Genomic DNA, 27,468 nt, shown 5'->3' with positions numbered 1-27,468 from the left:
TGCAAGGCTGAGCCCACAATGGCCCCTGTGGGCAAGGATGGAGCCACTGAGTTGAGCTGTCCATGTGGAACTTTATCCTGGCAGCACTGTCTGTGCTCCACAGATGCCACCAGCACCATTTAATGACACAGACCCCACCTGCAGTGCCTGAGTCATGCCAGCGTGTCTGATTTTTTAGCCCAGCTTTTGTTAGGCAGTCACATAAGCCAGCAGGGAAGCTGATGGAGGAGATGACGCAGCTGACTTAGCACCTGAGCTGATGAGGAACGTGGCATGTCCTCACTCAGTGTGGGGACCACGGAGGGCCCTCTCCGTTCTGATCAAATAATATATTATAGCCCCATCCCTGCTGGAGGGAGAGCTGATGTCCCAGAGACTAGAAAGCAGCTCCAAGACAGACAGACCAGCATTCTGCAAAGGCTTTAATAATGGTCCATATTTAAACTCTAAAACTGCTTCTTACTCAGCCACCAATTGTGTGCAGAACCAGCTGTTGCCATTAATCCTCACCTAATTTTCCAGCAGAAAAAAAAATAGGTGAACTCTGTCTTTTTGGGAAGTTTAGCATTTTGTTTAGAAATGCGATGAAAGAGGAAATTGTTTTTATTATTCCTGTGAGAAGCTATTATCCAATGCAGAGCCATGAAACTTCATTTGAGCATAACCTGATTTACCTAAACTGATTGGATCTCATGGTATTACCTACTTTGGCTGTGATTTTCATCTATTTTCAGATCCTAGCGCCAGTATAAAAAGGCTAAAATTACTGCTCTGGCCATGCATTTTATTTCAAGTGAAAGCTGTTTTATCTTCTGGTAAAAATGATGCAGCGTTGCCCTTTTCACTTGTCGAGGCTGGATGTTCCCTCTGATTAAATGAAGGTGCAGCAGGGCAGCACTCCCAAAATGTCTCAGGGGGCTGGGTGACGCACCTCGTCCCCTGCCTGGGTGCCCCAGGGTGGCCCCAGGAGCACTCCTCGCTCCCTGGAGCCCCGGTGAGTGGGATGGAGTCCTCTCCAAATGAAAGAGGAAAGAAAACAGAGCAAAAAGGTGCAGCGGCCAAGCTTCGAAGGAGGGAGGGCAAAACGGCCAGGAGCCAAAGTGCGAGGAGAAAGGAGTGTGAGAGTTGGGAGACACAGAGAAAGCGGCAGCGTCTCGAGAGCTGGTCTGGTTTTACTCTCACACCTTTCACTCCTCGTCGTAGCCACACCGGATCCCCAAGCACAAGGAAGAAACTGCACTCTTTCTCATACTCCTCACGGTCAAGTACTCTAAGGGTAATGAATTTCCTGTGGGAACACAAGACAAAGGCAAACACATGATTGGCATCGCACACACATGCAGGTCACGTCTGCCCGGGTGCTGTGGTGACAGAGATGGTTGGGTGGGGGAAAGGGGCTGCACATCCCCCCACGGGCATATGGGGAAGGGCAGGAGCGTCCTCACCACCTGGCTGAGGTTGTGCCTTGGTGGTCTGGGGAAAAGCTGTGTTCAGGAGGGGTGGGGAGTGGCCTTGCTCCTGCCCTTTTCCATAGGCACTGGGGATGTGAGCTCAGTGTTGCAGGTGCCAGACATGAGTGAGCCAGACAGGGACACACAGGCTGGGCTCAGGCCCGGAGCACGTCCCCCACCTTTCTTCTCACTCATCTCCACCAGCCGGGGCTCCCCGATCTCTAGGTAGAAGGTCTTGTTTTTCTCATACTCCTCATCATCTATCACCTTGATTGATATCGTTTTGCTGGAACAGAGAAGAAGAAATAGAGATTCAAGAGTAAGGGGGGAAAAGGGAGGAGGAGTAACAGGGAGCAGAACAGAAGAAGGAGGCAGAGGAGGAGGGCAGAAAGAGCAGGAGAAAGGGGCTGTGGACAGAAAACAGTGGTTTTGGTGGCACAGGCTGGAGGGACAGCACAGCCAAAAGCAAAGGGCGGGAGCCAATGGGCCAAACTTGCCTCAGGTTGGGCATGGACCACAGAGCACCGGCAGCCTGCAGGTGCCATTCTCCCTGGCACGGCCAGAGGCCATGGCTGGGCATGACACAGCCTGGACCAACCTTCCTCAGAGGTGTCTTGGCAAGACATGTCCCTTTCCCAAAACCTGTGGTATACAACAGCCCCTTGACAGCTTGCACACGTTGCGTAGGCACCAGCACTGGGAACCAGCACAGACCAAGCCTCTGGAAGCATGATGCACTGCTCAAGCTTGGACACGGAAGAGGCTCTGCCTCCCCAGGCTCAGCAGATTCATGAACAACCTCATGATCAGCTGCTCAGTTTGGGCTTTGGAGGCTGTAATTTACAAGCTTGAAAGGGACATTGGAGTTAGGACTTTCTCTGTGAAGGGAATGTGAAGGAAAAACGGCCTTCCTGGTTAGGGCAGGCACATGGAAAGCTTCACTGATAGGAGATTTTACTTTTCAAATTTTACTTTACAGGCAGCACATCCTGTCCCAAGCCTTCAAGGTTTAGTCCTCTCCTGTTGGGAGAGACAAGCAGCAATTCCCTCTCATGTGACCCAGGGTTGCTGAATTTGCCGCTGGAACATCATCAGGACAGGTCCAAAGGCAGAGTCACTGCTCAGAGCACAGCCACAAGCACACAGCACAGAAGCTGAAAGCCTCACAGGAGGCTGTGGCCACCAGGAGAGAGATCTGTTCCTTGAGCCACCCGATAAAGTAAAAATTGCTCTTCCAGTGGAAAAAAATTGGCACAGACATTTTTCAGCTCTTTTCAGGGACTCACAGAAGCACCCAGCTGAAAGCTGCTCCCCAGAAGGTGACCAAACCTTGGGTACAAACATGGGGGGGACACCTGTGCTACTGTGGTCCTTCCTACAGTGCAAAGTCCTTGCAAAGACAACAGAGACAGAAATCCAGCGGCCTCTGCTCCTTCCTGGAGGCTCTGCTCACTGTCATGGCATTGCTGTGGGGACAGGACCTCCTCCTGGCTCTCATCTTGATCCAGACAAGAAATAAGAAGGAGTAACAGCACAAAACAAAAAGCCAAGGCAGTGATTGTAGTCCTGTGCTTGCTGCCGGCCTTCTGTCTGGATTTGCTTTCCCCCGCACTCCCCTGACAGCACTGCCCCCCTGTGAATGCTTTTACCTAAACCAGCCTCCCTGTTGCTCCCTCCCTGCCCAAGCCTGAATGCCCTGTCCTTCGAAGAAATATTTCATGTCCCATCCCCGGCTCCCCTGCACTTTCCATGAGCACCCAGCCCCAAGGCTGCTCCAGTATATGATGAAGGAGGTTCTGCTGTTCCTGGCAGGTCCCAGCAATGAAAACCCATAAACATGGAAGAAAGCCACGCTCTAGGGGAGTGAAACTGAGGCCACACTGCCGTAATTTCTGGCTTTCCCCCCTCCTTACACATCTGCACTGGCCACCCAGAGCCCCTCTGTTAAGCTGACAAGTATTTGGCAGCAGAGTCAACATTTTCTACTCATTCAGGGTAAACACCTCAAGCATTCGGAGGAACAGCCAGGATGATTTCTTGTGCTGTTTGCTGTGAGTCAGAAGTGTATTAAGTTTGCCCTTCATGCTTTTAATGAAACCATTTACTCAAGAGCGAGTGATGGCTGTGAAAATTGCAACAATGCAGCACGGCTCAGTGTAATTGTATTTTATAATGAATATCTGTAATAATTTGTTCAGTTTGTAATTATTGCTGCAATAGGTTTGTACACAGGAAAAATGGTTACCAAGCAGGCAACTGATCTTGCTTTGCATTGATGAGTTAGGGGAAATTACCACATATTAAAAAACTAATGAAGGATATAAAAATGCTCTCAGTTAAGCTTTCAAAGAGAATCTGATAGAATTACCAGAATGGCATGATTTCAGAAACATTACTAACAAAATCAATAATTTTTCTGACGACTCCCATTAAAATGTGCACTGCATCCTGGCCTCATGTAGAAAAACCCCCCTCAGGAAAGTTAATTAAGAGAGGTGCCTTCTTAAATTCTGAGGGCAGCAGAGGCATCAAGACATAAACTTCCTATGGGTGTGCTCTGGCTTGCCATGTGTGGCATTCCTCAAAGTCCCACAAAATAACTCTCTCTCACAAAAAGAAACCTGGGTGCCAATTAAAAAAATACGTCTCTGATGCTTAGATCCAACACCAATAGGACTCCTCTGAGTAAAGCAGAATAATGGGGCTTTAAGTGCCACTGCCAGGAGGTGGTGGTGTTACGCAGTTTTCCAAGTGATCATTCCAGGGTGGGAACAAGTGCCCTGTGCTGGGTAAGACTTGTGCGCTGCTGCTGTTTCTGCTGCACAAGGCTGCTGGGAAAATGGGTAGGCAGAACAAATGGCAAGTCTGCTCTCTGGGTGAATTTCCAATCAGCAAAAATTGCTGAGGCAAATTTGTCCCTGGGATGAGACTGCAATCCTGGAGAAAAGGATTACCTCCTAATGGTGTTTGAGAAACAGCAAGGATGTGAAAATAAAACAGGCTATTTTTAGAGCGTGCCTGATCTCCATCAGAGCCTTCTGCCTGCTGCAGAGCCCCTTCCCAGGGTCCTGCACACGTGTGGCACGGCTCGGTCAGTGCAAAGGAGGAGGGCCAGGCAACTGCACGATTTATCCTGCATTAGAGTGAGGACTGCTTTCTACAGCAATCTAGGACAGGCACTGATGTCCCCCTGCTCTTGCTGGACCATTCGATGTGGTCCCTGCCTCTCACTCCTCTCCCACGCAGAGATGTGCCGTGGCTGTGAGGATGTGAGCAGCATCGAGCCCCCACGGGGCTTTCCTTGCATTCCAGAACGTGGTGGGAATGAGGCGGAGCGTGGGCAGAGCCAGGACAGCTGGCTGAGGCTCACAGAGCAACCACAGCACTGGGGGCAGCAGCATCTGAACTCCTTGTCCCTGGACTTTCCCAGCTGCACACCGCGGGATGGGGAGAACAAAGTCCCCACAGCACAAGCACATCCTGAAATTTGCATTTAAGATCTCTCTCTCTCCCGTGGTTCAGGGGCTCTTTCAGAACAAGCTGTGATAGCATATAACAGAAAACCAAAGGGACACTAATTAGCACCCTGAAAACCCCCATGCTGCCTCATTGCAGGGCCAGGATCCAGGAATCCCAAATCCACAAGAAAGAGGGAAAATACCAAAGGATTAAAGCAGAAGATTAAGCAGCCTCTAAACCATTGCCTCTAAACCATTTTCTTCACCTCGTGGGAATCTGGGATCAATACAGAGGGTGTTTCCAAGCTGTCCCTTCTACACAGAAGCCGAGAATCAGCTTTGATTTGGGGCTGACAGTGGTGTTTTTGCCATAACCAAATGTCTGCAGGAGCTGGGTATTAAAGCCAAACTCCCAGGATCCCATGAGTGCAAAACACCACAGCCCCTGAAATACCTGGATTTTTTTCCTCTTTTGACCCTCAGTCACGCTGCAGGTGGGAATGAACAATTTCTGGAGAATCTCTCCAACACATGGGGATAGAGGTCTTGTGTTGATATAAACCACCAGCCTTGACCTCTCCCTCTCCCTTCCTCCAGTGATACCATGGGGCAAGTTCGCAGCAAACCACGGGGTTTTCCTTCCACTGGTGTTGGGTCCATCTCACCTTAGCTAAGGAGCTCTGCCCTGGCATGAAGACTGAGGGCATCTATGACCCATCTGACTGTCTGCACTTCTGTACCAGAAACTGCACTTCCCTGGGTCTGCAGTCAAAGCAACTGCTGAGGGAATGAATTTCATTCCATTTCTGTGTACTGGAAATCAGAGTAAACACTTCTTGCAGAATTGCAGCTCCAGCCCTTCTCCTCTTGCAGACACCCAGCAGCAATAGGAGAGGAGTGGTGTCTTTGTGCCAGTGTCATATAAAGCTCTGCCTTCACTCCAAGTCCAATGCCCTCCATCAGGACCTACTTTTCATTTCAAACCATGCTATTTCATTTGAACTGAAGAGGTCTTTTATCACAGCATTCCCACACAACCCTCAGTTGCAACAGCCCATGGAAAAGTCCTTTTGGCTGGAGATGCTCTAGGGAAGAGCTGCTACGCCAATGTACAATGGCAAAGGCAGGGCATGAAGAGAACCAATGCTTGGAGCAAAATGCCAGCTGGGGAAGGCACCCTGTGAGCAATCTCGTGCACGTGCAGGGACAGGTACATACATATGTAATGAGCTAGAACAGTCCAGCACAGGGTGACAGGAGCAGGACCGAGATCAACAGCGACATATTTCTCTGCAAGTATTTTTATGACAGCAGGAGAGAAGATGGGCGCAGGATGGGGCAAAGATGTAAGGATCTGGGAGTCCCAGCTCTCCTGTCTCCACTGGCCTTTTCCCTCAAGGGAGCAAATGGCATCAGAAATGACTGGTGTGGATCTCCATGGACCTTTGCATTCGTTTTGAACCCGAATATCTGCACAGTCATGGGAAACCTCTGGAAATCCTGAGTATATCTGTGAATATATTGCCATTCCAAATCTACACGGTACTGCTTAGTTCCATGAAATGGCAGAAACTGCTCTCCTGGCTCAGACAAGCAACCAGCATTGCAAAAGGACCACGGGAACTTGGAGGGCATCAGCAGTCAGCTCTGGAAAGATTCAGGCAGGACACGCTGGAGGACAGGGGACATCATCCAGGGCACTTCTTGACCGGGCCAGATCTCCGGGAGCAGAGATGTCTCAAGTCCAGCACTCACTTCCTTAGCTCTCTTTCAGAACTACAGTCATGCCAGAGCTGGAATAGCCAAGAACTTCTGCACACAGTCAGTAATGGTGTCTCCAGTGGGCCAGGAAAATGATAATCTCTAAACACACAACCAGCTGTTAGAGCAGTCAGTAACAAGCTGGCCCATGAGAACATGGCACGCTGCTGCTGTCTGCACAGACACTTGTTCCTGAATCAATAGAGGGAATTATGCACTTCTGCAGCTTGTCACCCATCCAGCTTCCACTGACCACCCAGGAGAGCTACAGGAGTAGCTCGGAGGATGTTCGACAGCAGATTCAGAGCTACAACACCCAGGCTGGGCAGTCAGGAGTAGGTTGTGTTGCCTAAGCCTGGTGCTGCCAGCCCTGATGTCCCAACAGACCAGCACTACCCACCCAGAGGGCCATCAATTACAGTGAGGGGATAGCCATGAGGGACACATGTTCTGGAGGTGACACTGCAAAGCCACATCCATTGGTGCTGCCTGTCCTAGCACGCACTCCCAGACTCCCACAGAACCCTGCCACATTGATTTCTCATACATCTGCCTGTCAGCCAGCCACTTAATTAGCTGAAGTTAGAGCTCTCCGTGAGAGATGGGCAAGTGGCTTGGGAAGAAGTTCCCTGCCTCGCACAGCTCGTGTGGTCACTGGGCACCAGGCAGTGCCTGCGCAGAGGGGCTGTGGTGGGGCACCATGTGCCAGGGGGAAGAAAGCTCCCAAATCATCATCATCATCATTACAGCTGGACACCACCTGAGCCAGAGGTCAGGGCCACATAAATGGGCCTCAGCCACAGCGAGGAGCCTGGACCAGACCCACAGGCATGGTTGGAGCCAACCACCAAGAGCAGCTTCCCTGCTCCAATTCCTGACAGATACTCGAGGAAGGAAGTTGCTTGTTACTGGGAAGGGAAAGGAGCTGACAGGGCTTTTCTTCCACCAGTTGACAACAAAACTGCACCTTATGGTGACGAGGTGGCAGCTTCATGTGCAGAGAGACACCCAGGTCTGTGGTAGAGGTGTTTGCCCCAGCCACAGGGAACATGTGTGTGGTGGGGGACATAGGTGAGGGCAACGTGATACCTGCTCAGCCAGTGCAGGGACAAACCTTCCTGAGGAACGGAAGAGGGGCAAAAATGGGCCAGATTATGCGAATGACCTTGTGCCACACATGCTTTTAGCTGTTCCACAGTGGTGTCTGACAGAGGAGAGGGTTCATCAGGATTTCTGTCCCTGCTGATGGGTTCCCATCTGTGTAAGATGTCCCATGAGTCACCCACCCATGCAGGATCCTTTGCCGAACCAAGCCTTGCTGACACGAAATGTCTGTACTTAATGAAAATCTCGCCTGCAGCACACTGCAAACATGACAGGGAGGGAAAACGAAAACCTGCCTGAAACGAAGCATGACGCACGCTTTGGGAAGTGTGGATGTGAGCTGATCTGATGTGGCAGCTTGGTTTGCTGGTCCAGCAGCCCAGGTCTGTGTGGGGCTTCACAGTCCAATGCCTCCCAAAACTGATTGAGCACACTAGCCTGGACACTGCAAACAAGGGGAGGGGGAAGTGGAAATGGTCCCTCCATACCTTTCCCCCCTACCTCTGCAGCCAAAATTCATCTGGCTATGCTTATTTTCTTGTATGCCCTCCACCTCTTTCCCCAAGGCCTCCTGAATCAATCAGATGGCAGGGCTGTGTTGTCATTTCCATGTCTGCCTAAATCAACTGCTCCCCTGGCCTCGGGATGTGCTGAGTTTAAATGACAACATACGGCTCAAATACATAACACCGTCCTGCTCCAGAGCATCACTACCATGAAATCCTGGAAAAAGATCCAGCCTGCTCTTCCTTGGCCTTACAGGAACACAAGGCATGAGAGGTGGTCTGCAGAGACAGGAAGACTGAAGGCTGTTGCTGCTCAAATAGCTGGGATGATGCTCAGTGCCTCAGAAAATACTTTTTAGGAGCAGCGATTGCCAGGTAAGATGATTTCACATGCCAGACTGAAATGCTGCTTGACTCTCCTCCTAGGAAGACCATATTGAGAAGGATTTGTCAGATCAGAAATGTTTTTCTGGCGAATCCTCAATGTTTGCTCTGCTGTGACTGTGAATTCTGTGCTCTGACTAATGCACTTCATTCATCTGCCAGTGTCACATCTTGCAAGGGACCAGCTGGGCAAAGATGAATGGCACTCTCTTGATCTGACCCAAACCAGTGCCTGAGCCTTTTGGTCATGCTTAAATATTTCCACAGCTCCAGCTGCGGCCTCCTCTTCCATGGCTCCAGATGTGGTGACACAAGGACAAAACTATTTTCCTGCTTTTCCCCAATCTCATTGCAATGCATGTCTAGTGACGGCGATCCACGGTCCTCAAAGCTCCCACAGTGCTTGCTGGGGGCAGGATCCCTGGGGGATCAAATAGGAGAGACCCATCTAGATCCGCGTCTGGAGCCCCAAGGACAGCCTGCACAAAGAGTGCAATACCACTGATGACTAGGAGGGAAAACATATTTGATGTGAATTTGATCAAAAACACCCCCAGCAGCAATTACTTAAGGTACTCAGGAAAGCTGACAGAGTAAAATGACTTCTCCCCTGGCTGTGCACAGCCCTGCCCATGCCAGCTGAAAACTGCATTTGTCCTGAAAAATCCATCCTGCGCTGCAAGCAAAGGATTGACTGCCCAGGGCTCAGCCCAGCCCAACATCCTTGCTCAGTGTAAAACCCTGCAAATCCCACTTCTAAGCCTACAGGGTCAAGAGCCAAAATCTGACACATCCTCCCATTCTGCCTTTCTGGGATTTTCTCTTGACTGACCTGGCTGAGCAGTCAGGTCTGTGGGTAGTGCAGGCAGGTAAATAAGGGGAGAGAAACTTGGCACACAGTTGCTTCTCGCATCCAAATACACATCCAGCTTTTCTTTGCAGCCAGGTTCCCCCTCATGACAATAATTGCTCTCACCTTTCAAATAAATATGAGTTGCTCTTCCCTGTGTGCACCTGGATAGTTGCCATGACAATGCTCCTCAAACAGGAGACATCACTATTTAAATGGCTTTTGGCCTCCACAAAATTAATTTCAACGAGCACCTGCCAGCAAAAAGGGCATTTCTGCAGTTCTGTATATCATTTAGCAAACTTTGCTGAATTAAACCTGACTAAACAAAACAGTGGGGACCACCAGAAATAGTAGGTCAATGTCTAATGGCATGGCTTCAGCATCAGGAATCAGGATTCAAGGAAGCCTGAAATACATGTGCTGTGCATGAACTGCTCCAGGACCACCACTACAGCAAGGGGAAGGCACATTTCAAATCCTGCTTGCCTGGGTTTCAGGGAGAAGGAGAATTTCCCTTCTTGTTTGGGAAGACACTTGACAAGGAGCCTTGATTGTGCCCTGCCACTCTGCCAGGGCTGCTGACAGCCAGCTCTGCTGCTGGAAAAGCAGCTGTACATGGGAAAAGAAGGAGAAGATGAGGAATGCTCAGCGACAGCAGAGGGCATGCCACAAAAATTCAAAGGGCAAACATCAATACAGAATGTGCAGGTCTGATTTCAAGAGCAGCAACCACAGTCTTTTTAGCTCCATGCTCAGCCAGGCACGTGTCTGAATCCTCTTATTTGATGGCTGGCCCCAAAGACCCGGCCCTGCTTTTCCAGACACTCCTCCAAAATTCCTGGCATGGTGACCCAGCTGCAGGATCAAAGCCTCCTGATGGTGTGGCAGGAATAAACACTTCGCCAGCACTACATTTATCATCCCTTGCCCAGTGAGGGATGCGAGGGGCTGATTTCAAGACTTGGACAGTAGAGTCACACCGAACTTTTATTAGAAGTTGTAAGGTGTCGCCTGTCAGGGTTCTAGGGAGGCTCAAGTGGAATCCTCACATTCTAGCAATTAAAGTGACTGGATGCAGAGATCACTCCTGGTCCAGACTCCCTTTGGCAAGTCCCCCATGCTGGAACAGTATCAGAGGTTACCTGATGGCATAAAAGACACAAAGTGTCTGGGTACCAGCACATGAAATGCTGTCATTATGCAGGCTTGAAACATCAGGGATGCTCATTTCTGAAGACCATCACCCAAGCTGAGAGCTATACCCCAGTGCTTTGCCATGCTGTCACTATGCCACAAGGCAGGCCCTGTGAGGGAGGTCATAGAGATCCTGAATTGTTAACCCCTCTACCCAGGGATAAGGCCAGCGAGCTCAGACTGTGCCCCATGAAGTATTCAGCCATCCCCAGAGAGGGGCTGCTGCTGGGACAATGCTGCCTTAAGCAGTGACACTGTTTGGAGCATTGAGTCAACAGATGACCCCAAAATCTCAAGTCTGCACTAAAGGTGATGCTTGGTGTATTCATGCTGCTATTTCCATCCTTTGGGGATGGCTCTGGCCAAGGAAAAGCATGTGCTAGGGTTGAGTGCCAGCAGTGGGGTTCTATGTCTCCAGCCCAGCAAATCTTCAGACAGCTTGGTAGTTGATTGGTTTGGGGTTTTTTTCCCCTCTTCCTTTTCAATGACTTCCATCGCCAGAGGGCAGATGAAAAAAGTGTGTCAGTTGAGGCCTGTGTGGAGGGTGCTGCCACAGCAAGGAGCCATTCCCCGCCCTTGCTGAAGGGTTTTGCCACTCTGGTGGCTGCAGCATCCTGGCAAGGGCCATTCCAGTGGAGTTTCCTTGTTGCTGGACGCTCTGGAGGTCAGGAGCATGTGGGCAACTTCAAGAGACACCACTCACACTGTGACTGACACACCACCTGTTTACTGCCAAATAAATTGTGAAATATGTCCCTCTCAGCTGTAACTCCGTGCATAAAAACCCTTTGAAAGAGACACCAGGTCTCCTGAAGTCCCCCGTGATCCATGGGGTTAAAGCCTGTGGTGGGAGCACAAAAGCAAACACAGGTTTGCCAAGGATCCCTCCCAGTGCTGAGATAGGCAGGAAACCAATCCGATGAGGAGGATGAGAAAATTCTGCTTCTGTCTCCAGTTACCAAGGAGATTGTTCAAACAAAGCTAAAATAAGAGGAACCAAGTGGCCAAGAGAAATGTGAGAGTGGAAGAGCACTTGAACGCTCTGTGACGGCTTTGCTGCCTAACAGGCTGGGCAGGGTGCCTATGATGGGCTCAGCCTTGGCCAGCAGCTCTTCCCCTCTTCCCAGGGGAAAACGTCCGTAGTTTGGATTGCATGTACCTGGGTGAAAATGGCCAGGAGCTTTTAAAAATGGCAATACAGAAAAGTCCCTGCCCACAGAGGTTTCAGCCATGTGCTAGTCCCATTTATGGCAATTGTGGCAGCAGGATGCAGCATTTGGTGGCCTCAGCCTGGACCTGTGTGTTCAGGTTCTCAGAGGAGATCTCCCTGTGGGAACAAAGTAAAACCAGCTGTGTGAGGGGCTAAAAGTTACACCCTTTGTGGCCAGCTCAGTAGCTCCAGTGTCTGTCTATAAGATCAGAGGGCTGGCAGATACATGGAATATGGGATGGAAAAATCCTACTGCAGAGCCCCGTGGACACACACGTGCTGGATTCGCTCCTGTGACAGTCACAGGTTCACAGAATCATTTAGGTTGGAAAAGACATCCAAGATCATCAAGATGCACCATTAAAGGTCAGAAGACAAGCACCACCAGACTGCACACGAAGACAGGGCTTTCTCCAGCCCCACCTCACGCCAGGGCTGCACAGGAGCTGCCTCAGGTCCAGCTGCACATTTCTCTTATGCTGAGAACTGCAGATGTTATGTGGAAGTGGCAATTCCCACACAAACCCCAGAGCCCATAAGCTGCTTCGATCCCTCTGCAATCCTTAGTTAAGGCAAGGAGCAGGAAAACTTCCCAGATGCTGTTTCTCCAGCAGATCCTCATATCTTACACATGCTCATCCGGATGCCTGATGCAGTCAGGGCTGTGAGTTAAAGGCAGTGCCTGTTGTTAAGCTTGCCCACAACTTTCCACTATTTTAGAGTCTGTCTCAGCTGCTTGGTGCTTTGCCAGACTTTAGCCATTCAGAATGAAACTTTCCATGTAGAGTGGCCACTGATGAGAGAGTAATGAAAAGCTTCACCGTCTCAGCTTTGGGAAAAAAAAAAATGCTGCTCTGCCCATGCAAACATTTTTTCCCCAAACACTATATTGAGTAATTCTCTCTTCCTTATGCTTTGCTGCAGAGGACAAAACTTAGCAGAAGGATCTCTCTCTAGTGCTCAGGATGTGCCAATTTGCTTAAATTAGACCAAGTTCTAAGACTCTAAAAACTTGCAAAATGCGTAGGCTTCTTCAAACTGGCAGCTCAAAGTCTTGGAAAATTTAATCTGCTCTGGAAATGCTCCATTCTTTCCCAGTGCCAAACCTGCTTTTGCACAGGCTGTGCCCTCAGCAGGGCTTTTCCTGTGCCTGGGAGCCGCTGGGGAGCAGGGAGCTCTGGCAGAAACAGGAAAGCTGGCTGGCCACCCATGGCAGGGGCAGCCATGGGGCCTGAGAAATTCCACAGCCATGCCTCCCCTCCTCCTCCTCCTCCTTACTGCTGGCCTCTGAGCTGTGAATGTCTCCAGGCACATGGACTCTGCACCACAGACCCTGCATCCCTGCTGCAAGGATGACAGGCTCTCTGCAGTATTTTTGGTAGCCCTCCTTACCAGCTTGTGCCAGGTGAATGATGAAGCTTGCTGGCAACACAGACATTTGCCCCCTCCTACTCAGCCTGGGATCTGCAGGGGATGATTCTCCTTTTCTGTCCATCCTAATCCTGAGCTTGACTTAGTGAGCCAGGGCTGCTGGGGAAAGCCAGAGTTTAACTCTGTCCAAAGCACTTGGCTGGGTAGGTAGAACCTGCTCCTTGTGCTGTATTCTCTGGCTGCAGGTGGAGTGATGCTACAAAAAAAAACCCGGCTGCTCCTGGGAAGGGCAATTTAATACCAGAAGACTTAGAAGCATTTAAAGCACGAAGAAGTGGGAACACACCTCAGTATCGTGCTCGGGAGTTTCTCCCTAGTGTGGGCCTGGCGGGAACCACTGGGATGGTTCAGGAGCTGGTGGGTGGAAGGAAGGCAGGAGGGAGGCCAAGGGAGAGTTTCCCAGAGAGTCCTCCCAGGGCAAAGCTGGGGAGGGGAAGAGAGAGAGATAAAAGCAAAGCTAGCTTGAGTTGCCTTTGGCTCCAGAAGGCCTCCCTAGTGATGGGAACTGCAGTATTATAAAAGTAGATTTTAAAAAGTGTTCTAAAGACACTGTCAGGGTTCAAGGAAACTGCAATAAAGTGTAGTGAGAGGAAACCAAATTGACCAAAACCAGGAAGTACAAGCTGCCTTTTGTATCTTGCCCCTCTTCCTTTCTGACACTCATTTGCTTTTCCTTCAAGCATGGACAAGTGCTGTTGTGGGGCTATTAATGCTTTCAAAGAAGAGAATGAAATGTCAGCTGGAGACTCCATTCAAAGACAGGCTGAGACGCCCTTCCAAATGCTCTGCAAGGCAGCCCCCCTGCTGTCATTCATCACATCAATTCACATCATCTCATCATGATATCTAGTTTCCTATTGAATATCAGGATGCTGAGCCGACCATGAGCATATTTATTTACTACAGTCAGGTAGGGATCCTCTAGTAGCCACACACAGTTAAGTTTTATTTTCTCACCAGCATTCACATTTTAAAGCTATTTAGGTTAAATTAAACCCTTAACCACCCCAGGGCTCAAGCATGGTGAATTAGGGTCATGTGCAAGAGTGTGATGGGCCAGAAGCTGCAAGAGCACCCAAAGTCTCAGCCTATGGTACCATCATGTGCAGCAAAATGTGTGGGGATCTGGACCAAAGCTGAAGAGAGGGGCTGTGAGGCCACACAATCCTGTCAGATCTCCCCCTGCTTCAATTTGCAGCATGTTTTGACTGCATTTCAAAATGAATGGGGAAAATCTCAGCAGCAAGTGGGGGACGAAGCTCCAGAAGAGCTCCGAGTGTGGCAGCACCAGGAGAACCAGGGTGAGCCACAGCTCTGCGTGCCCAGGGCTCGTGTGTTCGGCTGAGCCGAGGAGCCCAGGGGCAGCTGCAGCAGCCTTGGAGCCCTCCCTGGAAGTGAACATTTGTTCACGGTTGCTGTTTCCCCAGAGGAACCTTCGCAGATCACATTAGCAAAAGTCTCTAATTTTATTGGCACTACTCGGGAAAGATGTCAGGGCATGGGAGAAAAACAACCCCAAAACCTTAAGAAATTGGAATGGTGCTGTATGTATTTTCTGAGAGAGATTTTCAATTTGCTGCCTCCTTTTCTGAGAGCTAGACAGTGTATCAAAGAACATGATTGGGGTTTTGTTTGTTTGTTTTTTTAAAAAAAGAACTCTCTAGCAATAATCTTTATTGTTTTCCAATTCATAGCTGCCAGGGAGCCTGGAGGATTATTCTGCACAGAGCTATAAATGATGCCCCATATTAATGATTGCTTTCACTGATATTGGGAGGAAAATTCCAGAGTGACTCGTCAAGATGAGATTTCCATTTCTTCATCTCACATGAACAGCTGCATGTCAAAATCCTAGAAATAGGCACACAAACATGTTTCCCAGCTCCCAGAAACCCAGATAAAAATGCCCAAGGTACATTCCAAGTGGACAACGATTTGCATGCAGTGGGCCTTGCCAGAAAAGCAGCGAACAAAAATGATTTCCAGCTGAAGAGCAGAGAACCCTGCACCACATCCTGGGGCAAGGCAGCAAGCCCTGTCAGGAGGGGAGACCACAGCTTTTCCAGGGGGGCAGAAAATGCCATTGTTTCCCACCTGAAACAACTGTGCCATAGAAAACGGCAGAGGGAGGTTGGTTTGAAAGCTGAAGATGGCAAGATTTACATCTGATTCATAGAAGATCTGGGTATAGGCAGCCAGTTCTCTGTGCTTGCTGAGCCATCACACGTCAGCCCAGCCACCCTCCTGGTACACACCCGGTGTCCCACAAATAGCAGGGCTATGTATATTTAATAGGCACAGGCACACACACATACAGCCCGGAGGCACTCAGCCCCAGCACTTGTAGCCTCCTTGCTGGCTTGGGTTGCTTTTGCCTTTTTAAGCCCAGAGCAGCCCCGTGTCCCTTCTGCAGCTCGTGATCACCAGGCAGCCACAGGTAAGGGTTTGTTTTCCAGCACACTCAAGCCCTGTGAACACGGTGTGTGGAGAAGGGCAGCACCACAAGCAGCACAAACCTTTGTTTGATGGGACTTACACACACCATGAATTTTGTCCTTTATTAGGCCTCTTCTATCCATTCTATTATTCATGGTTCCAGCCTCGTTTTCTCAAACTGCAGAGAAAGCCAAGAGCTAATCAGGATGAATAATTTTTGGGCTGGCACCCTTCACCCTCCAGCACACCATGGAGATGCACTGGGTACCAGGGGAGCCAGGATTTCCATTCCAGGGCTGTTACGAGCTCTGGAAAAATGAGCAATATCCAGGCAAATCAGGACCAGCTGTGAAAGCTGCAGCCATTGGGAAAAAATCTGACAAGCCTGTAGGGCATCCCCTCTCCCAACATGCTGATAGCTACAGGAAACAGACACTTTTTAAAGTTTTCACAACCGGGTTTCAGGAGGACCCATCAGCCTCGCTAAATATAATATTTCACTCTGTGAGCCATTATTTATTTATTTCTCTTGGCCCCTTTGCTGTCCCCACAAAGCTGCCTGGAAGTGAGGAAACTTGGTCTCACTGCATTTCAGACTGAAGCAATGCTCTGGATCTGCAAGCCAAAGGAAAACAGGAGTCAAGTTAAAAATATGCACATATTTTTGTGCATATATATTTGCAATTATTCTTTGTGGCAACGGGTTTGGGGATTTTTTTTTTTGCTTTTGTTGTGTTTATAGACCCTCTTTCCAAATCTGATCCTTAGAGAAACATGTTTTGTTACTTTATCCAGCAAGCATTATGGCATTTTGATTTGGAAAGGGACAGGCCATTCCACAGACAGAACTGCAGGAAGGCCCTGGCAAACAAGAGAAAGAAGGCTGGGGAGTGAGGTGTATGCTTGAGCTGTTTGTAGCTGTTTATTTAATAAAGATCTTTGCACAAGGTCCATGGATTGATGCACCCTAGCTTGGTGTCATTTGGGGAGTGAATCCAGGTGCCAGTTGATTTTCCCCACTCTCTCCACGCTGTTTGCTTCAGCTGTGTGCTTGGGTCACAAGTGGGTTTGTCCAGCTCCCCCACATAAACATTAAAAGTGCCCAAATGCCTCAGAGGAAAGGAAAATGACTGACTTTGGAGCTGGCTGTGCACACCAGCCATTTGCACCAATTTGCATGAGATTTGCATTTCATACTAATCACTACTCAAATGTGTGGAAAATATGGTTTTAATCAGCTGACTGTGGGCAAGCAAAGTAATCTCTCTCTCAGTTTTGAGCCAGTGACCTTCTGTCCCGGCATCAGAAGTGACATAAATTGCCACTTGGATGGCCTGGGCTTTTCCCAGGCAAGCCAAGCTAGCCTGGAGACACCAGGACATCCTGCTCTGCCCATCCACTCTCCTCTAGTTCCCTCTCCCTTGCAGTGATAATTTCTTCTAGGAAAAGAGGCACAGGACCCATCCCAGAGCTGCCAGAACCGATGCATTTGCTCTCAGCAGCCCCCTCCATCACTGGACAGTTCGGTATGTCCAGGGGACAACATTTAGGCTATTATGAAGCCAAACAGAGTGGATCACCAATGCACACTCGTTTTCCTGCCTTGCCTCCCTCCCCTCCCTCTCCTTGGGAAGTCCTGGGCTTTTTAGCCATGTTCAAAAACGCATTTTGGCATAGCGCTGTTATTAGACATTAGAGAGCTCTGGCCTGCCAGCAGAATTCTGGGGACAGAAGTGGATGTTCGTGAGCCTGGGGCTGAGACGCCCAGCAGAGAAATCCCAGCTCCGCTTGTGACCGACTGTATGAGGTCTCAGGAGAATGAGCCAGGCCAACAATTCGTCGCAGCCTTTGGAGGAGGATGCTGAAGTCACCCAGTCAAGCTGGCCCAGTGCCCAGTGGCCAGTGTCACCCTAGTGGGCAACGGGCCAGTTCGGCAGCGCTGTTAATGCAGCCTTTTTACAAAAGTATTGAACTGGATCAGGATGTCTGGCCTAAACAAGCCCAGATTAACCAAGGACTGACTCCACTCTGCTGCTATTTTTAGCTTCCAAAACCAGTCTGACCATGCGCCGCCCTACAGCGCCTGCCTGTGAATGCTCTCAGCCTGATTTGACTCAGAGGGGGGTTTGACACAAGCATTCCTGTCTCTGTAACTCATCCCCAATGTCCCCACGGTGCTGATCTTCCATCTCTCCCCGTGTCATGCCCACTTCGGGCTGTGTCCACACAATTGAGTGGGTGTCTCCAAACGCTGCCAGAGTGGTTCCCCAGGAGCTGCCTTGGAGCAACGGGGCAGCCAGGCTCAGTGGGATGCTTCCTGGCAAAACCACCCGAACACGCAGGCGGCGTCTCCTCCGAGCCTCGGGTGCTTTGCTAATCTAACAAACTGCTACATGCACTACCTCTCAGGCTCGTTTTGCTGAAAAAATGACAAAACACACCTCTGCAAGCAGCAGCTGTTTGGGCTCATGCACGAAAATTCCCAATGGGACTGAAGTGGCTGTGAGGCAGGAATGGCATGGCCACGTTGGATTTGACCGAGCAGCCTTGGCAGGTGCCAAGTGAAATGTTCCAGCCAGCTGGTGGCATGGGGAGGGCTGCTGGCGCATCAAGATGTCCATATCTGCCTGGAACACGCTGGAAAAGTGATGTCCGGCTGGGTCCCAGCCAAACAGCTCCAGCTCCAGCTGCCTTTCAACACCTCCAGGGCTGAGTGCTGGCACAACAGGCAGGAATGCCATGTACCTCTTTCCAAATAGGTAAGGCACTGCACCAGGCAGAAACTCTCTAATAGCGAGGTGTGAAATCCAGCACTGAGCTCATGTTTAAAAAGCAAAGGTCCTGCAGGGCTCCTTATCTCTCCTGCTCCATGAAATGCAGTCAGATGAAGCCGTGAAAAAGAAGCGATGTGTTTTTTCCACCCTACTCGTGACTCTCAGAGGAAGGCAGGGTTTTTAAAAGCATAGGCATTTATTAGTGGTCTGCCTCTATTTTTGCCCAAATCTCACTCCATCAGAAGAGGACAACTAAGTTTTGATCTAGAAGTTGAAATCTACTTGAAAAAAAGACACTCAACCCAAGCCTGAAACTCTTCAATGTAAACTTAAATTCCTGCTAGACTGGAAGCTGCTCATTTCCAGTGACTGGGTTTTATAAGTGGAAGGAGAAAGTTTTTTCTACTGCAATTCAGCATGGTTTTTTTGTTTTGTTTTCATTTTTCTGGGATTTTTTTTGGTCAGAAGGTGTAAGATGTTAATTTATTACAAGTAGCTATTTCCTGCAGAACAGATGGGGCCCTGTTGTACAGATCTGAGCATTAAGCCTTTTCTGCACCTCACTTTGCAGCTGTTCACTGTAACTCCCCAAGCAGCAGTAACACATAGCCCATACCTCACCCATGGACACATCTGGTCTCATCTTGCCCAGGACTGTGGTCCCCCAGTGGGCTGCACACAGAGAAGCTCAGCTCTGGTTCAGCCTGGCAGCAGATGCCCCCAGCTCTGGGGGGTTTGGCAGTACAAGTGACAATGCCCTCACTGACACTAAAGGCTGAACTGCTCTGTTATCCCTCCCACCCTCAAAACCTTCTTGCCCTGGAGGAAAAATGATGCTGAAGAACGGGAGATCACTGGAGACCCATTTTCTTAAATATGGTGTTTATGACCCAAAATATGTAGATGCCTTTTTTATTAAAAATTACGCATTTCCCTATGTCTTAGGATCCATTTAATGTACCTTATGCTATTGGTATTGCATAAGCTGAATGCAATATTTATATTGCATTTGCATTAATATTGAGCTTATGCAATATTGGTATTGCATAAGCTAAATGCTTATGTATTTAGTTGATTCATTTACAATCTTACTTTCCATGCTTGTAACAACATAGGGGCCACAACACCCCTATGAACACCCTCACCAGATCTTCTCCACAGTGAGTGAAGCTCTCACCTGTACGAGAGCAACCTCCCAGTCCTAAATCCAGCTGTCCTTACACCCTCATTAAAGCACACACCAGTCCAATGGCAGATTACAAAAACTGTTTGGCCCTCTGGCCCAAATAACAGAACTCCGACGCCTTTCCTCACATCCAAGGCAAACTCTGGGACTCCCATTCGTGTTGCACAACTCATCCTGGTGGTTTCCAGCTCCATCCTTCTTACATCACTTACTAACCACAGATGGACTCAGCAACCCCAGCCAACAAACATGAAATGAACTCCGTGATATGACCAATCCTCTAAAAATACTGCTGTTTCACAGGGGGGAGGGCCTGGGTGGGAGAGTGCCAGCAGTTCTGCTCTGAGACATTTTGGTCCGGCCCTGCTTGGTTTCCAGGCTGTTCAGCAGTGTGGGACAGCGATCCTGCATCCCACAATTAAATAGGAACCACTCCTTCCTGCTGTGGGGAGAACATGGATCCCCTTCACACTCACCATCTTCAAGGAACCTGCAAAAACACTTAGCAAATCCCTTTTTCTCCCCCAGGTAGCTGCTCCTGTCTGCTGACAACCTGGCTTTCAGATGGGAGAACAGGGAATTGTGTGTGGGAGGTCTGGGGACACCAGGCAGGAACTTCGTGCCCCTGTGAAACCGGAGGGAAAAGTGCTGCTAATGCCAGGTGTGGCAGTGCTTCCAAGTCCTTCCTCACAGCCTGTTCCTGCCAAACACACCCATGCCATTTGGCTCTTCATTCCATGTCAAAAGCAGGCAGGCAAAGGCTGCTGGTGCACCAGGGCTGTGGGCAGCAGGCAGCACCCATGGGTGTTTCAGACCTTGACAAACCCAGGCATGATTTCCCCCTGAGTGAGCAGGATCAGTCATCTTTTACATATTGCTCATCCCCTTGATTAAAACATTGGTTTGTTATCCCTGCAATCCATGCAGGGAGCAGTCCTGCCAAGTATCATTTCACAAGAAGCACCCATGGCCAGGGGAGCCCCTCTTTGCACTCCCTTCCCCAGCATGTTCACCACCGAGCACCCTGAGCTGAGTCACCCCTGCTCCCTGGCATTTCTCCTGCCCTCTCCATCACTCCCTCTGTCACTGCCTCCCTCCCCAGCAGCAGGGGCTGCAGGGTGGCCCTGACTCCTTTCCCAGGAGGAAATGCTGAATTATTCCAGAGTCAGCAGTGAGTGCTGCCTCCTTGGCTCATCCCTGAGTCTTGATCTGCCAAGACAAACCCAGGCTGGTCACAGAGGGCTCCTGGAAATGTGCCCAGGTGCTCCTCCCGCTTAAGTTTATTTCCTCTGAAGTGCACACCTGATGGAAACAGCATTAAGGGAAGCCATACCCTCTCTCCAGGTACATCCCACATGCTGTCCTGCCACAGAAAGAATTATGAAATGTAATTAACACCTGGTCCTTTTTCCAGGGTTGAATTTTCCTTCTTGGGAGAAAAGGGGAGTTGTGTGATAGCACCAGCCCTGCCAGCACAATGAAAGTGCTGTCATGAGCCTGGGGACACGCCAGGAGTTGGCCCAGGCTGGCCAAGCAGAGAGCAGTGCTCATCCCTAATCTCCACCTCCTGCTAGGCTGCTCCAGCATGGCCTTGGTACGTCCCAGGGCACAGCCTGGGTTTTGGTGAATGTGAAACATCCCTAGGGCAGTGGAACCACCAGCAGCAGCTCTTCAGGCAAGGATCCCAAGGGTTAGGCAGCTGTTGGGAATCAGTGGGCATTACTTCTGCAGTAATGAGGAAGGTGCCCAGGGATGCGTAGGGACTCCACTGGAAGATGACAGGGCACACAACCTGCCCTGAATGCTGCATAAATGTCACAATATCCTTGGAAAGGTGAAGGTGACCTTGAGGTGTGTTAGAGGATATTGAAAAAGCTCAGGAGGCACCACTCATGGGAGAGGAGAGCTTTCCTGAGAAAACTCTGGGTGTAGGGGTGAAAACACCTCATCTGTTGGGCAGGGGAGGTGGTGGTGCTGGTGACACACAGGCAGGTCAGGCTGCCTGGCAGGGAGAACTCGTGGCAGGATAGTCTACAGGCATCCCTTGGTGCAGCAGAGGCCACACCATAGAGTTACTCTTAGCCAGATATCCTGGCTTCCCTCCCTGCTTTCCCCCCACTGTTCCAACGTTTCTCTGCAGTGAGGGAAACCTTTCCTCCACCTGCACCAGCTGTGAGCTGCCCCAGGAGCAGAACAAGGCCAGAGTGGGGTCTGTGGTGCTGGAGGTTTTGGCACAGTAAACATGGGAGGAAACAAGCAGGTCGCAGAGCAGCCCCAAGGAGGGGATTACAGAGCTCCTGTTGCACGTGGGACTTGACGTCCAACATAGTTAATGCCTTTTTAATCACTTGTAAGCCATTCTGCTCTGAAAGAATAATAATAATGATAAAAAAAACCCTCTTTAGTCTCTTTGCTTTTTATTTTCCTGTTTGTAAATCCCAAGGCCTTCAAAACACTGTCCCTGCTGAGTGAACTTAACCATTAACCTACAAAGAGCCACCAATGATTACGTCTCTGAAAATAGATTTTATCCATTCCCTCCACTCGCCTCTACTGATCTAGACACAAATGCTTAGTGATTGTTACTTGGCAACCATGGTAAAAATGTACTGAGCCACACGTGGCTACAAAGGATGAAATCACTGTCATGAAATTTCCAAAATAAGTACTGTAATACCAGAACACTTATTCCTAAGAGGAACAAACAAACCCCTGCCTTATATATTGTTGTTGCTGGTGGTTCTTTTAAAAATAATTCAGTTTTTTTTTATTAGCAAGGCACAGTTTTTATTCTTGCTTCTTTGTGACTTCATTCAGCTTTGTTTTGCTGTTGTGAACATCACATACATGCGTATGTGGACACAGAGCACTCAGGGAAGCACAGATACCCTCTCCTGAAGCCTGGACAGAAACAGAGAGTTGTAGGATGGCTCACAGGTGGGCAGGGACCTCAAGAGGTCTTTGGTCAAAGCAAGGCCCACCCCAAAGCAAGGCCAGGGTGCCCACATGGGTCTCTGTATAGATGCATACATATGCACACTTTCCAGGCTCTCAGAAGCAAGACCAGAGCACGTAATAAAAGGTGAATCCATCTGAGACTGCTTTAAACTAGAAATCACTAGTGCACTGAAAAGCTGAGGTGCAGTTCTCAAATGTCCAACTCAAGTGCCTGTAAATCCATTCTTCTCCTATGGCTGAGCTCCTGTTATCCAATGCTGTGTAGTCCCACAGACTACCAATACCAAGATGCCACTTGCAGGAGATACTTTTCCACATAACAAACATCTGAGCTTTAATCTTTGATAAAATATTTCCCAATGGGAAAATGTTTGTGTCATGGTTCTTGTAACGAAGAACTCTGTGCCTTTAGATCTGATTGAAAGCTGTCCTGGGTAGCCTTTGATTAACACATGTTTCTCTGTTGGTCTCTCAATAAAGCAGGGAAGATACAGGTATTTTTGCTCTGCTCAGAGATCCAGGGGCTGGGCCGGCTTCTGGACAGACTCAACTCCACACAGTCAGAAAGATCTGAAACCAATGCACACCAAGCTGAATTTTTCAAACACGAGCCTCTTGAAGTTGTCTAACTTCTCACCAGGGAAATATTTAATTTCAGAGATTAAACACTGTGTTTGGAGATTCAGAGGCAAGATGAAATGCTGATTAGCATTTGTCTCAAAGCCTGATTATTCACACTGTTCCTCTTTTAGGGAACGTACTTCTTTCAAGCTCTCACATGAATTTGTGCCCACAGATCTGCTTTCTCCTCTGATCAATACCCATTAGTTGCAACTTCTCCTAGAGCAGCAAGGGCATCTGTTCCTCCCCAGACCAGTGCTAGGTTGGATCAGCAATCTGAAATCAGATTCACCCCAGTTTTCAACCCAGCTTGTCCCCTGAGCCCTGCATGCTGCACTGGTGCTCCTGGTGAGGACAAGGAGCACAAAGAGGTGCTTGTCCCTCTCTTCCATGCTCCCCCCAGCAGTGGGAAAGGCTGCAAGGGGGTTTCAGCTCCTGCAGTGGGAATATCTGTTCAGTTCTCTTCTGCATCTTAGAGTGGAATTTTATTGGCAGTGAAGTGACCTGCACCATCTCTTCCAGCAAGAAAGGGCTCAGTGAGCAGGGTCTGGCACCTCTCTGGGATATTTCCAGGCTGATGCAGGCACTGCAGCATGCTTGCAGTGTGCCACGGGTTGAATGCCCTGGTTTGCAACAGAAGAAGCCTTTCCCTGCTCTGCTGCTGCAAAGGAATGAGAGATCCTGCTGGCAAACACTGCACTGTGAGCCCCGAAGGGGTCCAGCATGGATATCCATCGAGGATGCTCCCCAGGCACAGGCAGCAGGGCTGGTTCAGCCCATCGCAGCTGGGGCTCTCTCCCTGAGCCCTCTGAACCCCAGGTTCTTCCATGGCTGAGCTTGGGCCCCTCTGAGCCTTGCCCTGGTGATGTGGGCTAAGCAAGGGAACCTGTAAGCCCTGCACAGACCCTTGCTGACATCTCCAATCCACTCTCAAATGCTGCTTTCCTTCCTGTTTTTCCGTCTATAATGCAAGCACAAATCTAGAAAGGACATCTCCCCAGACTTCCCTCTGCCAGGATTTGGGAACAGCACTTTGAAATCTCTTTGAGACCCTTGCAGACTGTGAGATGGTGGTGAAAGCAGCTTAACCGAGTGAAATGGGATGATGCCAAATAAAAACAATCTTCCCTCTTTACTGGGTTCATCTTCCCCACCAACCTATGCCTGCCCCCTTACACCTGGCCAGCAGGTTCAGGATTCTGGGACAGGGCTTCTCTGATGGACGCACAGCCCATCTTGTTGGGATTTTTTCCTAGGCAAAGCCAGGAAGGAGGCCTCCCAGCTCCCTGTGGTTATTTCATGCCTTCTCTCCAAAGCCTTTGAGAAGCAACTGGCCAGAAATCCCATAGACACAGGGAAGAGCTCTGGGGCTCCCTAGCTCAGAGTGAGATGCTTTCATCTGTAAAGTGAAATGAAACTACACTGAGAAGGGAAAAGATCCATGCAAACAGTTTTAACTTCCCTGCCCAGGCCAGTGACCTAAACCAGCCCTAGACAACAATACACCACAAAACCACACTCAGCATTTTGCATCTGTTTCCTGAAGCTGGGCTCAGGGTTAAGCTGGGCTCTAAACTCTGGCAGGAAACATTTCTGTTTCCTACTAGCACTTTGGAAATGGGTTTGAACAGTGGCTTTTTAATTGGTGAGAGCTGTCAAGCTGTATCAAGTTTTCCATACTTAAAAGCTGATTTTTCACAAGTGCATGTTTAAGAGATTCTTAAAAAAAAAAAATTAATATAATCCCCTGACCTCCTAAATTACACCTTCTTTCTAAACTCACAATGCAGACACGCAGAGCTATGGATGACTAATAGGTATTTAAGCTAGTTATTATTTTCTTCTGCAAACAGTGGCAAACCACAAAAGCTAATAATCATGGATTTCATTATCTCATGTGCTGAGGACTTGGTGCTCCAGGCAGCTGAAAGCACAGGAAGAAATTAAAACTCTGCATCTCAAAAATGCAAACCCTACATGAGCTGGTTGGAAGAATGATGACCCCAACCCGTTTCAGCAGGGTCTACCTGTCAGCATCCACTTGCTGATGGATTCCTGATGCGGTGGTTTGTGGGAATTTAATGCTTTGCTTGCCCAGCAGCAGGGCAGTGTGACCATACAGACACAGCACAGCCCCCATGGCCTTCTCAAGTGCAGTTTTGCCTCAAGCAAGTGCCCTGATAATTTCACGCCACATTCTCAATGGCTTGGCAATCTCTGCATTGCACTGAGTGTGTTGAGAGCTACCTGTGCACAGAAGTGCCCACGGGCAGGAAAGCAAAGCTTGTCCCTACAACCTTAATTCTGCAAAAATTCACCATAAATCCAAAGTTCAGTGTTCCCATACTACAGCTTCAGCAGTCAAGTGTGATGGTGTTGCCTGCCCAAATCTCTCTGAGCACACAGCAGGGCCAGCACATGCAACTGAGTGCTCCTGGGAGAGTGGGAGGGAAACAGTCCTTTTAAACCATTTCCACACTGAGCTGCCATCACTGGGAGCATTCCAAGCTCAGCATCACTTTCAAGATTCAGACATAACTAAAACCCATTTTCTGGCTGACAATCTTGGCATAAAAGCCGAGCCCTGCCTGCCCCTGCTCTGCATGGACAAAGAGCAGGGAGAAGGAAATATTCCTACTGCCTTACAGGCAGCAAGAGGAGCTGAGATTTTTGATGTTTTGGGTTTGTTTTCCCCAACACCTGGGACAAAAAAAAGGTTTCCTATTTTAATTCCCCCAAAAGCTGATGACCTCCCTGTCTCCGGGTCAGCCCATTCCCCCACCTGCCAGCAAGTGACAGATTAAAACAGCCACTTTCACTGCAGCTCTCCAGTCTGGGAGCTTTTTGAATCAAAATGAGACAGGCTATTTGCCAATTCACTTCTACATAAAATGTGGCTTTCAGCTGGGGAAATGGCAGCTCCCCTGGCGCCTGTGCTGTGCTGGCAACCTGTGAGTGGGGCATATCACACCAGGGCAAGAGGCACAGCAGGGATGTGGCAAAGAGGTGACTGAGGTATGACTTCCATGAGGGTCCTGTGTCTGCCTTCTTCAACATGTCCATCCTGCTCCCATTTGGTTCATCTCTGTCCTCCTCTCTGCCTGCCTCAGCTTCCAGCTCTCTCAGGGACCAAAATCCCAGTAAGCAGCCAGGGCAAGCAGTGCAGCAGAGTCATGGGCAGGAGGGGACACCTGCTTAGCTTGGACAAGTGAGGACCAAATCTCCTTTGCAATGGGACATGGACACAAAAACCTGAGCAAGCACCGTTGTGCAGATGCCTTTCTCCATTGGCCCACTTCTCTCTCCACCCCTTTCCCTCTTCCCATCCACTGGAGACAGCATCTGTCCACGCAGGGAGCTTAACAACCCATCCCAGCCTGTGTGTGTGTCCCCAGCACAGGAGCCCTTATATATCTGTTAGCTGAGCCAAAAGAAGACTGCCAGCTCCGTCCAGCCTCCCAGCCAGCACCAGCAGGGATCGTGCTGGGGAGCAACGGGCTGCTGCCCTGGGAGGGAGCTCCCCACAGCACATCAACACTGGTGCTGGGCTGGCACCCCTGACCCTGGCCCTGCTGCAGTGAGGCCAGCGGTGCCATCGGTGCACAGCAGTGCTTGGAGCTGTGCCAGCTGGCAGAAGAAAATGATTATATTTTAATAGGGCTTATGACTTCCTCATGAATCTAGGAGCCCACAGGCTCTGGTCAAGACTAGATTAGCAGTTTATCTTTGTGTATGGGACAACATCCTACAACAGGTGATGAGCTGCCCCCATCTCCACAGGCATCCTGGGACACACACGGACAACGGACTAAAAAGTATGCAGCCTCCATGGCTCTAAAACTGCTCAGAGATAAAGAAAGATGTGAAGGCAGGAGGTGTTGGGAAGGCAGCAGCTGTCGGAGGAGCCAAGGGACGAATTAGTTTGCATAATTCATTCCTGCACTTCAAGGGGAGGCTCGGGAGCCAAGGTCTCCTCTTGCTGGAGTCGCTCTCCTCCGTCAACGTGCAGCAGAGACACAATCAATCATGGCCACTGCAGCTCCCCAGTGACATTTCCAAGTGCTCCACTGAGTGGGGATGAATTAGAGATGGCCATGATGTAGCCGTGGGGTGCTCAGGTCTCTCTCCCGGACTCCTGCAG

The 27,468-nt window shown here is 49.6% G+C and overlaps 1 protein-coding gene across 5 annotated transcripts in view; it reads right to left on the bottom strand.

Moving 5' to 3' along the window:
* The window catches only part of SLC8A1 (solute carrier family 8 member A1), a 128,129-nt gene that overhangs the window by 12,750 nt on the left and 87,911 nt on the right, over window positions 1–27,468 (bottom strand). For 3 of the 5 annotated variants that reach the window (XM_069009147.1, XM_069009150.1, XM_069009148.1), the window contains one exon: window positions 1,631–1,737. In XM_069009147.1, the coding sequence (XP_068865248.1) occupies window positions 1,631–1,737 (107 nt within the window). Of the gene's footprint in view, window positions 1–1,184; window positions 1,289–1,630; window positions 1,738–27,468 lie in introns of all 5 variants that reach the window. The other 2 variants (XM_069009149.1, XM_069009151.1) reach the window with 1 other exon arrangement.

The sequence above is a fragment of the Aphelocoma coerulescens genome, chromosome 3 (genome assembly GCF_041296385.1).
Source record: "Aphelocoma coerulescens isolate FSJ_1873_10779 chromosome 3, UR_Acoe_1.0, whole genome shotgun sequence".
In the NCBI taxonomy this organism is placed as follows: domain Eukaryota; kingdom Metazoa; phylum Chordata; class Aves; order Passeriformes; family Corvidae; genus Aphelocoma; species Aphelocoma coerulescens.
This window is presented reverse-complemented; position numbering and strand designations above follow the sequence as displayed.